The following is a 12813-nucleotide window of genomic DNA, read 5'->3' on the forward strand; positions in this document are numbered from 1 at the left end:
TCAAGTTGAACCACCCCAGACCTTACACAGCCGGTCCTCATAGGAGAGGTGATCCAGCCCTCTGACCATCTTCATGGCCTCCTCTGCACTTGCTCCAACAGGTCCACGTCCTTCTGCTGGAAGCCCAAGAGCTGGATGCAGCACTCCAGGTGGGGTCTCATGAGAGCAAAGTAGAGGTGCAGACCACCTTGAACTCCCACCCACACTGCTTTTGATGCAGCCCAGGACATGTCTGGCTTTCTGGGATGCCAGAGCACATTACTAGGTCACACTGAGCTTCTCTTCCCCTAACATCCCCAAGTCTTTCTCCACAGGGGCACTGTTCTTAATCCATTCTCCCCAGAAATTATTTTGGGCAAGTCACATGCCAGCTCTCATGGTTTTGGCACTGACCAGGGAACAAAAGGGTGACAGCACAGTGGCAGCTTACAATGCAACACGTGACTCCTCCCACACTAAAATCCCAGGTTGAACATGACTGGAGCAACAAACCCAGAAGTCAGAATTGTCTGTGTTCCCAGAGATTTGCAGGCACAAGTAGCAAATCATCCTGCTGTCAGACTAAGGCTTCACAGGCACAGAGGCAGATCTTGATGTCATGCTACACCCTGTTGCTTGGGACACAATCAGCTTCCCACCAGCAGAGACTATCACATCTGCAGGCAGTGCTCGGGCACAGAGAACAGCTGTTCCCACCTCCAGATTAAAAAAGAAAGCGGCAACCGACAGTATTGACAGTATCTGCTTGTTTATGAAAAGTTTGAGGACTAGTCCCAAGCAAGACAGACAAGCTGGAAGTCTCTATCCCGATGCAACTGTCACACAGAGGATGCTGTGTCACACAACAGGGAAAAATGTCCTCATCTTAGTGAACTAAGAAGGAGAAGATTCAAAGGCTCACAGGGCTGCAGGAGCATCAGCAAAATGATGTGAATGATCTCCAGTGCCTCTGTACAATGAACAGCCAGGTGTAACTTAGTCAAGTTTATGGTTTTATAGTAGCTTCCAAAACCAAGAGGTTTTTCATAGCCATAGGGTGAGTGCACCTGAATGCCACTGGGAACAGTGCATAAATCGAGAGCCACCTCTTCTTTCCTCAGGTCATGTGCTAGAGAAAGCCTGTCACTGCCATGGGAGGCATTGCAGGGGAACGTAAGAGCATCCTTACACAATGCAGGTTCTTGTTAGTGACCCTTGTTTAATCTCTACAAGGTATCTCTCTCTGAAAGTACAAAGCGGGGCAGGTGATGGGCAGGGGTGTTTGAGCCAATACCATGCTCACCAAGGCAGCACATAAAGTGAGGAAGACTCAAAGCTTCTGTTAAACCAAGTTTTGATCTCCTACTCCATAAATCCTTTTGGAAAACCTTCCCCATCAATAAGCATCAAAGTTGGGGGTTTTCTGCCCTCAGATAATCCTACCGAAGGGAAGGACAGATGAGCCTTAGGACTGAGGACAAGCTGATACTTTTGCCTGTGACTGTTTCAGAGACACTACCCAGGAAAGCCCTCACTGGTGCAGGATAATGTGGACTCAGTCCTTGCCATGGCATGGGACAAGAGGATACACTCTCTTCATGCTTCTCTCTTTTAAGGGGATCTCAGCTAAACTACAGGTTAGGTCAGCAGGAGTCTGAACATCTTCCAATTTGATGAAGGTCCTGGGTTTGTCTAGGAGGAAGGAGCCCAAACATCCAACTCAGAGCTCCCCCTTCCAGGAAAGTCTTTCCTCAAAACCAAGCAGAGGACTTGGAGAGGTAAGAGGAAGAGAGAAGGAAGAAGAGTATTTGCAACCTTCTACTTGGAAAGTCAAAAGAAGAGACAAGGGTTCACTGCTGTGCCCAGAGCAGATAAGGATTCACAATCTGGTGCAGGAGATGGACGAGGGGATTTGCCACCAGTACTCCAACCAAGCAGCAAAATGTAACAGAGAAGAATAAAAGCATCAGAGCAGAAAAGCTGCTCAGGGGCTGAGGACAGTAAGGACAGGAGAGTGACCTGTCCATCCCAATGAAAATGTGGCAGGTTGTCTCCACAGTCTCCACTCCCCCAGGATGGGGAATGGACAGAAATGGGAGAGAGGATGGGAAAAAGGAGGAAAGGGAGTGAGGGGAAAAGAAGCAGACACAAACGAGTCAAGGAAAGCCAGCGTACTCTAAGGAAGTGACCCCTTAGGAGAAAGCTGCTGGAAAGATCTCTGTCAAGAGGCCGAACGTAGGGTGTCAGAGGTTTACAGGACATGCTTAGGATGAACCAGCAAGGCATCCTCATTAGGGAGAGGATGAGCTCTGCTCTTGAGCATAAGGCCTGAGAAAGGCAGGGAAACCCAGCAGTGCTGAGGGTCCTGGAGGTGTTCGGTTCCCAAGATCAAGAACTGCTATCTGTGCTGATGCTGTTTCAGAGGCTCACGGCCCCTCAAATCCTATGTGTGGTTAAACATCCTTACATAAACTAGCAGCCTGTTTGCTCCCTTCCTCCCTCACCCAGAAGCATGCCCCCATTTTATGCGCCCCCCCCCCCCCAGCTCTCTTCTAGAGACATAAACTTCACGTTCGCATCAGCTATGAAAGTATTTAAAGCCAAAACACACACACACACAAATACATAATTACACACACATACAAATACATTTTCTCTCTGACAAATACCAACTACAGTGCAATTCTTAAACAGGTGTCAGTCCTTATACAAATGGACATCTACAGAAATATATATAAATTTTAAAAAAAAAAGAAAAAAAGCTCGACAATTCCTTAACATAGGTGGCAGCATGCGTCACTGAAAATGCTAAAGCCGTCTGGTTTCCCTAGTAGTCTCTGCATACCTTGTTCATTGTCACTTGTTTTGAGGGACTCTTCAGACCAACTTCTATTGCTTTTGGCCTCTGACCTTTTCTTGGTGTGCCTTTCTTCTGTGAAGTCTTTGACCTTTGCAGTGGCCTCTGGCTGAACAGCCTCAGCTAAATCTTTCCTGCTTTGCCGGCCCAACTTGCCGGACGGGGATCTCTCTGGTGACACCTGCTGCTCCCATAGTTCCCTAAGATGCTGCAGGTGACGCTGCTTTTTGGGATGGAGCCCTGTTAATTCAATGCACACCTTCAGGTTGGTCACCTCATTACAATTGGGCTCTTCTAAGTGGTTAGAGGAATTGTTTGTCATTTCCCTCTCAGGCCAGTCATCTAATGGAAAAATAACTAAAAATTAATCAAAAAGCCCCCTCAACTTAAAACAAAAGCTACATTTCACTTTCGGGGCATATAGTCTCAGCTTTACCACCACACTATGCATTTTAAAGGTTCACTTATTAAAGGGTTACATGCACTACAGTAACTTGCACTGCTGTGGCTACAGTGTCCAATAACTAGTGTTTTAGCCTTATATACCAAGTTTTTTATATATACATATATATATACACATATATATACATACATATATATACATATATATAATTTAAAGTGAAATGACAGTGCTCACATTAGTAACTAGCAAGTTCAAAAATGGAAACACATTAAGCCAAAGGGACGTTCCTTTCACAAGACATTACTTGAGAGAGATCAAAGCAAAATGCTGTCTTACCTTTGGAGCTCTTCTTCTTTTTTGCTTTTGATATAACTTCATCCTGCAGTTCATCCACAAAGCTCTCATTTTGGCTGCCATCATTTTGGACTGTCTCACCAGAGTGTTTACGCTTCCTGTCCAGACGTGGACATGAATGTTGGCCAATATCTTCTGTTGGCTGGTCTTCCGCTTTTTCATATATAGAATGTCTCTCTAAATAGCATTTCTCATTTGAGAGATCTTTTTCCTCTGGAGTTTCAAGAAAGTGACCTCGGGTGTTTTCTGTGCTAGTAAAGTTACCTAAAAAAAAAAAAAAATGAACACTACAAGACCTAATAAATACAACACAATTCACTGTGAGAAAGCCTTGCTCTCTGATCTCTTCAGTGTCATCTCCACCATGACTTATGGCTCAGGAGGCATGCAAATAGACACAAAACTACTTTGGCACAATTCTCCCCTGTTCAGCCTAAGGCAGCAGTTTTCTCAACAGTTAAGCACAAAACCCCCAAAAGCACACTACTTTGTGTTGGTTTTACATTAATTTAAGAAGTACAATTTCCACAATACTCGTATCCATAGAAACAATCATAATATGCTTTTTTAAATAAAGAAACATCTTTAGATATTGAAAGCACAGATCCTTTCCAGAAAGCAACCTCACCCCCCCCAAAACCATGGCAAGTAACAATCGAAGCCCCACTCCAAAACTTTGTTTTCAGAAATACCTTCTGATTATAATCTTTATCTTTTGCTAACTGCTCCAATCCAATTGCAGAGTCTGAATTAAAAGCATTCATCCCCTTCTTCTGGCGATGTAAATTGGATACAGAACACACACACACACACAGACACAGGAATACCACTAAGAATAGCTGTGATATTTTGCAAAAAGCACTACTTGAATCTAAGGTTATAAAAAGGCTTTCTCACTCCAAGCAACCAGCCAGTCACTGTACCTCACATGATCTTTGTCACCTCCTTTTAAAATAGACCTCACTTTTTTCAGGGAATATTTCCAGCAACAGCAAGCGGGTGAGCTCTGAAAAGCTTACTAGAAACTAGTCTGACAAATTAGCCACAAAAACACCCATGTTGCCTTGCCTGCCCAAACATCAGCTTCTCCCTAGTACTGTTCACCCAAATTCAGAGGCAGCTTAAGCAATTTTAACTGCATGCTTGACTTAAAATTAGACTTAATTATCAACTTGAATAAAGTTTTTTCCTTCGGTTTAACCAAACTAGCCAAGGCATGGTTAGGCAGACACACAGTACAGACTGCAACATGGATAATCAGCTTCCCATTTACAACTCTCACAAACAAGTTGGTTTTCCATGCATTTTAGCCCTCTTGGCTGACTAATATTCTTTCTGCACCTCTGCTGCCATTTGGCAAACTATCCTCCATCCATCTCCCCCACAGTTCACTGTCCCTTTTCATATTCCTCCTTCTTGCTCTTCCTCTTTCTCCCACTTCCCTTACTGCAAACACATCTGCTGGTTTCCTACCTGGATTCCCAACAGCTCTGTTGCCCTTCCCTCCCCGCAGTCCTCCCTGTCTTTACTCAGCCTCCCTCCTCTACAGCCTGGCCTTCAACTTCTGCTCTTCCCCTTCACCAGGGTAAACACTGTTTCCCTGCAGCCCCACCACAGCAGCACCCAGGCACTGGCAGCCTCTGGATGCAGCCCAACTCTATCCCACCTTATCTTGAGAGCACCCTCCTACAGCTCTGACAACACCTTCTGGTTTCGTGACTGTCCTTGAAATACCTGTTGTCAGCAATGGAAAGATGAGGGGGGAGGGCGGAAGAACTTCTCTGATAAGATTTCTCTTCGTCACAATTTGGAAATGACTCCAAGTAACACCAAGGGTTCTGGGGATGTTTGCAGGCACCAAGATGTTTCTGGGGATGTTTGCAGGCACCAGCATCATTTTTATGCTGCTTAGGAAGCTGCCAGCAGGGCTACTATGAAACAGCAGAAGATACTGGCCAAAAAAATCATAAGCTGAGTTTTTGCAGGAGCATGGGACGCTTAGGCCATTCTGCTATTTCGCGATGCTCCCCTCCACGAGGCCGACTGGCCAACACATGCTCTCTTCAGGACTTTAAAACACACTTTGTCACACTTCTTCCAGCCAACAATTCTGACATATTACAGAAAACAGGTATCTCAGTTTACTATGACTGTGCCTCTAATCGCCATGTCCCCCCGAAACCAGGATGAGTCTGGCAACACCCTGTGCTTGCACATCTGGCATGAAGATGCTGCACCACAGCTGTAGCCTATTACCACACCAACAGCACCAGCAATCCTGTTTCACACAGCACAGAAGACCAGCCATGTTTTAAGTATCATTTTAGAAATAAATGCTTATCAGATTTCATTTTACATTTTTAATGCAATCTGCTATTTTCCTCCTTTTATAAGGAAACATTATACTTCTGTGGTCAGTTTCCCTGAACAGATCAGGTAAGGGCATGTTTAGCCACGCTCCTGCTGTTTAGAGCTTTCGCTCCTGCTGTTTAGAGCTTTCGTGTCTCCAGCAGTACCAACATCTACATATCATGGTTCATGCTAAGAGTCTTTACATTGGGATAACTTTCCTGCTCTTAACACTGTCTGGCCTGAGAAAAGGCAGGCACATCCTGACCAATTCCCAGAGAAGCTCTTGCAGGGTCAGAGGAAGTAGCATGGTGTAGGGAGGGGCGGTGATGGTCTTAATCTTTACGGCTTGCAGGAAACAGCAAGCTAATTCCAGCCTGCCACCATGGAAAGAGACCTGCTGCAGATTAATTCCTTCTCTATCTGCAAGAGGACTTGGCACAGGGATGCCGAGCACTGCTTTCTCAGACTGCACTAGAAAAATAAAGAGGGGAGAGACCTCACTAACAGCTTGTCACTGTCAGCATTTCTCCAGGGCTCCACATGCTGAGGAGAACAGCACACACCTACTGAGGTTCATCCAAACAGCCGTCGCTGCCAGCAGCTCTGTGACACCTTGGCCTCCGCTCTCCTGTCACATCCGAGAGGGACCCCCCGGGACCAGAGCTACATCTCCTCGACTGCTGAGCCAGAAATCCCTCTCAAGGACCGCCTGCTGCACACGCGCCTCTGAAATCCGTCCCGCTAGATGCAGTTAAGACCATTAGAGAAGCGGCATCTCTGCACATTAATCCCGCTTGTGTAATCATCCTGCAGCAACACGGGAGGACACCGACAGCGAAGCTGGGAAGCCGCACGGGATGCTCCCTGCCTCTCCAACAGCCGGATTTTCAATGCAAAAGGACAAAGGTCAGCCACTGTTCGGGACACGCCGTTAACTACAGGCTGTCAGGCTCTCTACGCAGCTCACACGGACACGTTGCATGCCCAGAGGTTTTTCCCCTTGGCACAGCAGTGACTGCCTCACAGAGCACAGGCTCTATTAATATTTTACCACCAGATTCCACTCTATCCTCAAACTGTTTTGCAAGCAGCCCAGATCAGACGCAATGTCTCCCCAAATTAAGATATAAATGTCAACATGCAACTTAAGCATAATGTGCATGCCCAACAAGGATGGGGAGAATTTATTTGCTTTTGTTCCCACCAACCCCCTCCTGTGCCATGTATTTACAACATCCTTTTCTTTGCCCAAGGAAGAAAACAACAACAAAATACTTGGGAGTTTTCCTATCATCATTATTCAAAGAGTGATGAGGTAGCCAGAAACACAGGATAAATGCTGAGTTCTCATAGCAATACACCTCTATGAGTAAAGAGATTAAACTCTTAAATTGTGTTCCTTCCTCAAGCCTCCAGCATTTGCCACTCTCACACCAGCTGTGAGAACCAGCACCAACAATTCAAACCATTTCTCACCGTCATACCAAAGTAGAAACCAGGAAGAATTAAGAAGATGCTTCTTCACATCTGGTTTCTGCCTGAAGCAGTATCTCCTTAGCACATGGGTTACAATCTCATGAGAAACGATTACACACACGCACAAACATGCTACCCAAAAAAACCTTTCATTTTTCCATCTTCCTGTTGCTGTCAGCTGCTTCAGACCAAGCCCTCCCATGCAATGCAAACAAGGAAACACATCTTAGTGTTAAAGCTGTGATTCTATTGTTCAAATAACATGGCAGCTAAAAACAGCCTTTCCTCTTCCCTGGAGCAACCTCTCATTGCGCTCACTTATGCAAGGCATCCTTTATTCATCCAAGAACGGTAATGACTATCCAAATGCTAAAACCCAGTATTCAGCACAGATATCACAACAGCAAAAAATTCCCTAAGACATTTTCAGTATTAATTTTGGGTATCCCATGGGGCAGAGGAAACCCAGCTGATTTCATTTTTCCCTCCAAGTACCTCTGCTTAGGAGCTTCCAGCATTTGTTTCATTCTGCCCAACCCTATCATATTGCACAAACAAGGAACCACCACTCTCAGTGCACAGACTTTTTGGTTTTTTTCCTTTTATTTTTTGCACTATGTCCTGTGGCAGGAACGTAATAACTGACCAGAGCAAAGGACATGTTTACTGTCTCCATCTTTCATTTGTTCCAGTATACACAAAGCCCAGCAAGAGAAAAGCAAAGCAGGGGATTAGCACGCCAAGGGACACCACCACCTCTCCAATCCTGAAGATCAATAGTGTAATGTGCTTTGGCACACTACACCATTTAACTTCACACATAGAAACTGCTTTAACTTTTTCCTCATGACCTCATGCCTTAAGATCAGGCTTCTAATATATTGGGGTAATTTTTCCCAGCTAAGGCTTAAATGGGCAGTGACTTCCTCCTAGAAAATCAAATAACCAGAGAAAATGGGCAGTGTCTTCCTCCTAGAAAATTAAATAACCAGGCAAATCATGCTCCCCAATCAAGAAATTCACAGCTTGTAGAATTTATTCAATCTTTCACACTCGGGTATGATTTTCAATACCTCTAGGAGACCTTTGTTATGAACCAACATGCGATCATCACATGCCCATATTGATGCGTATGTCCATGCCAATAGCTTAAATCACTTGATCTCTGAACAATCCTATGACTCATGACATATGCATCCCATAATTTATCATGTTTGTGCTATGAAAATGCACCAGAGCAGCATTGCCTCAGCAACATTTACAAGTCACCTTGGCAACAAAAGCAGCTTCACGGCTGCTCTCAGATGCCCCGTCTCAGATGCCCAGCAAAACCTAAATGAGATGGGAGAGAACTGAAGCACTTCTACTTTATTGCTTAGCTTTAATTGCTCATTAATTAGCTAATATGGCTACCTCCCTCATATTGGGCCTTTAAAAAGAATAAAGGAAAAAAAACCCTAAACAAACCAAAATCCCACCTCTTTTACCCTTCTCCAGAAGGCACAATGAAGCATAAGAAGATCCTCAGTACAGCAAAGCCATGCACTGCCAAGTTAGAGAAAAAGTTTCAGGAATCAGACATTGTGCCTTCAGTTGCTTGCAAGAAAGTCTGTACATGTGTAATACAACTAGGGAAAAAAAAGCAGTTTCCGTCTCATCAGATGCCTCTGTAAGCATCACCTGCCCATGTTATTTAGCCCTTTGTGGCACTGGTAGATTTAGAGGAGCCAAGGGCCTGAGCAGCTGCCAGGGCTCCAGTCGGCTCTGGCGCTCTAAGCCAAGCACGGCTGCGACTGTGCCGAGGCAGCAGCGGGGGAGCCCTGTGAGCTGGCTCTGTGCCACAAGCACAGTTTTGGCTGCACTTTCCTTATTCCCCGCTGGCATCGGGCAGGTGAAGTGCTGGCAGTGGGGTCACTCCTAACAGCTCAGTGGTTTCACTTCTGAATTCCCCACTCACATAGGTAAAGGCACGACGCTTCACTTTTAGATAGCGCTGGACAAACACCAGACAAACAAGACGAAACAACTTAAGCAGCAAGATTGCTTGCAGGAGCAGACAGAAAGGAAAACAGATGAGGCTGCAAACCATCAGCTCGTTTCCATTCGTGAGTTTAACGCCAAAAGCACCAACAGTGTGGTTAGAAATTGAAGGCAAAGGGAAGGCAAGTGCTTAAGTAGCCCTGGCTCTCGCTGGTGATAACCAAAGGAAAAGAGCAGGCAGAGCTCCTTGCCCCTTCACCAGTTGCTGGGTGAGAGAAGCATTAAGCCTGTTGGTGGCTCAAGACTCAACAGAGCCCAAGCCACCACAGTGGAGGCATTCAAGAGGTGTGAAACTCGGCTTCCTGATTTATCAGCTGCTATCCCAAGGGGCAGGAGGTGAACCACCACGATAAAAAACTTTTACTGAGACCTGAATCTATACTGGTAAGTATTTGCTGCTGCCCAGACAGGCATACAGAGAAGGAGCTCCCTCAGTAGAACACATCTGTGCTTTTAGGAATTTAGATGTTTGGCCAAACTGAAATAGCCTGTTAAGTCAGAGCTAATTAGCAGGGGAGAGGAATGAACTAACATAAGACTGAACATACTTTCTCTGCTTCCAACAGTTATTTAATAGTCTCAAACACAGATTCAAGTGTCAGAGACCTCAATAAATGATGAATTTAGAGACAAACCATATCATCATCCTTTTGCACGGATGGGAGAGGGTCCTTCATTACACAATGCTGTTTTAACACTCTTCCTCTCCACAGTCCCACACTACCCTTCCCCATGCCCCTGAGCAAGCCTTCCCTCTCTCCATTAGTCCCCTGTGCCAGTCCCTCAAAACCCAGCCAATCATTCCCCTCCTGACTAAACTCATCTTGCCCTGCAGCCAAAGCAAGCCACCACGACTGCTGGTGCCACTGCTCTTCTGGCTTTCCAGCACACACAGGGCAGAATTTAACAGAGAACATCACCAGAGCATCTTGAGCCCTCTGAGGAGAAAGGAAGACTGCTGTGAGGGCAGGAGCTAGGGTAGCAGCTTGCCCAGCTCTCAGCTTTAGCACAGGGACTGCAAAGGCAGCTGCGCCTTCCTCCCAAGGGCTGCTTCAATATGAAGAAGGGAAAGGCCATTCAGCTTCTCCAAGGGTTCAGCCTGCCCCTGCCACCCTGGTACCCTCTCAATTTCCACAGTTAAAACTTTCCCTTGCAATTTTGCCAGGCCAAATTGTGTCAAGGCTGTTATTCCAGTGACAGCAATACCACAGTAACTTGATTTAGGTGAGTAACTGAGCAAGTAGGATTGACCAGTATGCTCTCCACCAAAAGCATTAACCAAAGACCAGAACAATAATTCAAAGTTATTAAATTGCCTGAATGGAATTTTCTACTAGCCCTACTCATGAATCTCCACCTAGGGAAGAGCACACTTAACCACTGAGTTACACAGTGCACGCGCATACACACACACACACACACACACACACACAAACACACGCAGAGTGAAGTCTGCAGTGTGTTTCCTCTTGTTTTGCAATACTTTCAGCATAGATTTCTTTTCTGAGTTGTTCAAAACAAAGTAGCAACAGGAGGAACTGATGCATTCCTTAAATATATAGGTTAAAAAAAATGTGGAAACTGACAGAAGCCACACGCTTACCAAGAGTCCAAACAAAAGAGAAGTGATTTTTCTTGCATACAGTAAAAAATCCCCCAAATGCCATTGACACCCTTCCACAGCCTAGAGGGAACTGGAAGCCCCATGGCGAATTTCACAGACTCTGCCTGCCTTCAAGAGCCTGTGCCACATGCACCTCCCTCCCTAGCCACTGCAGCAAGTCACCCAAGCAAACTGGCTTCTCATCATTTGGAGTTGTTATCAACAGGTTTCATAGATAAACCAGCCTAGTAGATCACATCCTTTTCCACTCCCCATCACTCCTTTGTCCTTCATCCTCGATTTGCCTGAAATTTACAACATTGGCATCTCTCAGTGCTACTGCAACTTCAGGAAGCTGAACTCTTCGCCTCCCTCTCTTCTGCCATCTCCTTTCTGTATTTGAAATATAATCTTGGACCTTTGCTTTCAGTGGCTTATGTGGTACCCCATCAATTAAAAGGAGGATGTCTTTAAGGCAGAAACTTAGTTAACTATCTCCTGAAAAGCAGGTACATTGGAAATCAGTAACTTGCAAGCCCCAAATCAAAGCACGGAGAGAGCACCAGCCGTGGCAGCTCCACATCTGCTGAGGCCAAGGCCACTGACTTTAACCAACAACACCATGAGAATACAAATATTCGTTTGCTTTGCTGCAAGCTGCCATGGCACAGAGACACACACACGCTTCAGAAAGCCATCTAAATTCGCTTACATCTCTCATTGTCATTTTGGTCAGCAATGGCATCTTCCAGAGCGACAGACTTTGGCTTCTTTTCACTGTTTCCTTTCAAGTTTTCCCAGTCTGCCTGGCTGAATCTGCAGATCTCTGTGTCTTTGGTAGCTGTTTGGCCTTCTCTCTCTTTCATCTCCAACTCTGAGAAACGCATCATTGCACGCTAGAAAGAGAATTGATATGAAAAAAAAAAGTCTTCCAATAAAAACTACTTCATTTACCTTACCTTATATGAAAGTATTTCCAAAGAAAAATTTCCAAATTTCAAAACCAAAAGGTTTCAGATAGATAGCTAAGGGTAGGAGTTTAACACACCTGACTCATAAAACAGTGTTCTAGCATCTTATAAGCAAATAGCCACACAATTCTTTCATATATAAGTATATATAGAAATATATTAAAAAGATTATATATAAATGTATATTATATATAAAACAAAAACATTCCATTTTGGAGGTAAAAAGAGACAAAAACAAAAAGAAATATAATTAAAAAAAAACAACAACACAAAACCATACAATGAATAAAGACGACCATGGCCCACAAACTTCCCTTTGTGTATTTGGAAATGAAATTTAACTCAAAGGTTTATGTAAGAGTCTAGTAATAAAAATTTGAAGAACTGACCTCACAGTAAGCAGCAGGTAGACATAAAATACTGTCCTCTTGTAATCCTTCCATCTATGTAATTAAAATGGGCACTCAATGGATCATTTAGATAACTTCATCCATTTTTATAAGCATAAACCAATTCTTTTCTTAACAATGCAAAACAATTTGGCTTAACTCATCCCTTCATTAAAAGTAAAATACCCTAAGAATATTCCAACGCAGTATCTGTCTATCATCCCTCAGCATCAACCTCAATACCGCTCCTACTCTTTCCTATGCGTTCACTTGGCGCAAACATTGCCTGAGACCCGCTAATACATGGCTGTGACTCCTCTCCATCAAACAGCACAATTGGCATACTAATCACAACTTCTGGGTATGCTTTGCTAGCTGGCACTACAGGC

At 44.6% G+C, this 12813-nt stretch overlaps 1 protein-coding gene across 7 annotated transcripts in view; it reads right to left on the bottom strand.

The window, feature by feature from the left end:
* BCOR (BCL6 corepressor) overlaps nt 1-12813 on the bottom strand; it is an 83002-nt gene that overhangs the window by 21610 nt on the left and 48579 nt on the right. For 3 of the 7 annotated variants that reach the window (XM_071565506.1, XM_071565497.1, XM_071565489.1), the window contains exons 5-8: nt 12425-12478; nt 11777-11960; nt 3576-3857; nt 2825-3178 (exon numbers count right to left, since the gene is read on the bottom strand). In XM_071565506.1, coding sequence (XP_071421607.1) covers nt 2825-3178; nt 3576-3857; nt 11777-11960; nt 12425-12478 — 874 coding nt within the window. The remainder of the gene's footprint in view (nt 1-2824; nt 3179-3575; nt 3858-11776; nt 11961-12424; nt 12479-12813) is intronic. The other 4 variants (XM_071565524.1, XM_071565533.1, XM_071565513.1 and 1 more) reach the window with 4 other exon arrangements.

Source organism: Pithys albifrons, chromosome 1 (genome assembly GCF_047495875.1).
Source record: "Pithys albifrons albifrons isolate INPA30051 chromosome 1, PitAlb_v1, whole genome shotgun sequence".
NCBI classification, from domain to species: domain Eukaryota; kingdom Metazoa; phylum Chordata; class Aves; order Passeriformes; family Thamnophilidae; genus Pithys; species Pithys albifrons.